General features: G+C 33.8%; 1 protein-coding gene across 1 annotated transcript; it reads right to left on the bottom strand.

Moving 5' to 3' along the window:
• Nucleotides 1-23: 23 nt before the first annotated feature.
• On the bottom strand, nucleotides 24-701 carry LOC105453953 (putative nuclease HARBI1). The gene is made up of 3 exons (XM_011696252.1): nucleotides 632-701; nucleotides 358-546; nucleotides 24-252 (listed from the first exon to the last, which is right to left on the bottom strand). Exons 1-3 carry the CDS (start codon nucleotides 699-701, stop codon nucleotides 77-79), a joined length of 435 nt encoding a protein of 144 aa, XP_011694554.1. The 3' UTR covers nucleotides 24-76.
• Between the last annotated feature and the right edge of the window lie 423 nt (nucleotides 702-1,124).

The raw sequence follows: 1,124 nt of genomic DNA, 5'->3' as shown, positions 1-1,124 counted from the left end.
TGTAAGATATAATGCTGTTATAATGCTTGAAAATGACTGAATAAATAACCTATCGATTTGTATTACAAATATATGTTTAAGAAAAATATAAATGTATGACACTTTCTCGAATGTCGTTGCCATTTCTATTTTCGTTGTTCCACATCTCATTTCCTTCGTCTATGTCTATGTCATCATAATATACGTCAAGTTCAGGTACATTATAGAATTTGGTCACGTTGTGAAGTACGTAACAAGCATTAACTATAAGTGCTAAAATTATATTTGTTCTTAAATTTTTTAATATATGGATTTTTATATTATCAGACATACATATTCTTGAATATTTACGAAATGTAGTGATTATGTAATTTTTACCAGAAAAATTTGGTGAATAGTGCAGTCCTCTTTCCTTCCTCAGGCATCGTCCCTTCAAAACTCCGATAGTTCGTTCAATACTCGAGCGTGCTCTTACGTGAGCATCAGTATAACGAGCAGAAGGTGATCCTTCAGGTTGATCTAATTTTGGTGTCATTAAATAAGGTAGCAGCGGGTACCCTGAATCTCCTGAAAAGTTATACAATAAACTTTTTAAATGTATATAAATATATTAGGTCGTCCAAAAAGTTCCTTAAAATTATACGCATTATACGTACTACCGAATTTTCTTCTCTTTGTGGTTCTTCTTGATCCTCAAAAATAATCCATGCAGCAGCAGCCATTATAACCGACTAAAATTAATATACGTGAAACTTTTCATTTTTGTGAAAATTTTCACTTTTTCACAAGTTCACACTAGGGAAAAAGTTTCATGATCGACCCCCTGGTTCCAACTATGCGTCGACCAATCAGTGAAAACCTCGATAAAAGCTTAAGGCTATACTTAAGTGACCAATAAGAAATGAGAGTTTGTCTCAAAATCATATTCTGCGTGTATAATCAAATTTTAAGAATAATAATAGATAATTACCTTGCAATTATTTGACGCAAAGTATCGCGTATCGCATTAACGCGTATAATAACGGGTTATCGCGAGATCCGAATTTTATCCGTCGTTATCGCAACGTAAATCGGTTTTTCGCATTACGGTGTCGCTAAGGGAATAGAATGTAACATTCCTACGGCGAGTAGTTGCGCTTTCGCCA

Source organism: Wasmannia auropunctata, unplaced genomic scaffold, assembly GCF_000956235.1.
Source record: "Wasmannia auropunctata unplaced genomic scaffold, wasmannia.A_1.0 LD335991.1, whole genome shotgun sequence".
In the NCBI taxonomy this organism is placed as follows: domain Eukaryota; kingdom Metazoa; phylum Arthropoda; class Insecta; order Hymenoptera; family Formicidae; genus Wasmannia; species Wasmannia auropunctata.
Note: the sequence above shows the minus strand (reverse complement) of the source record. Positions and strands in the feature narration are given on the sequence as shown.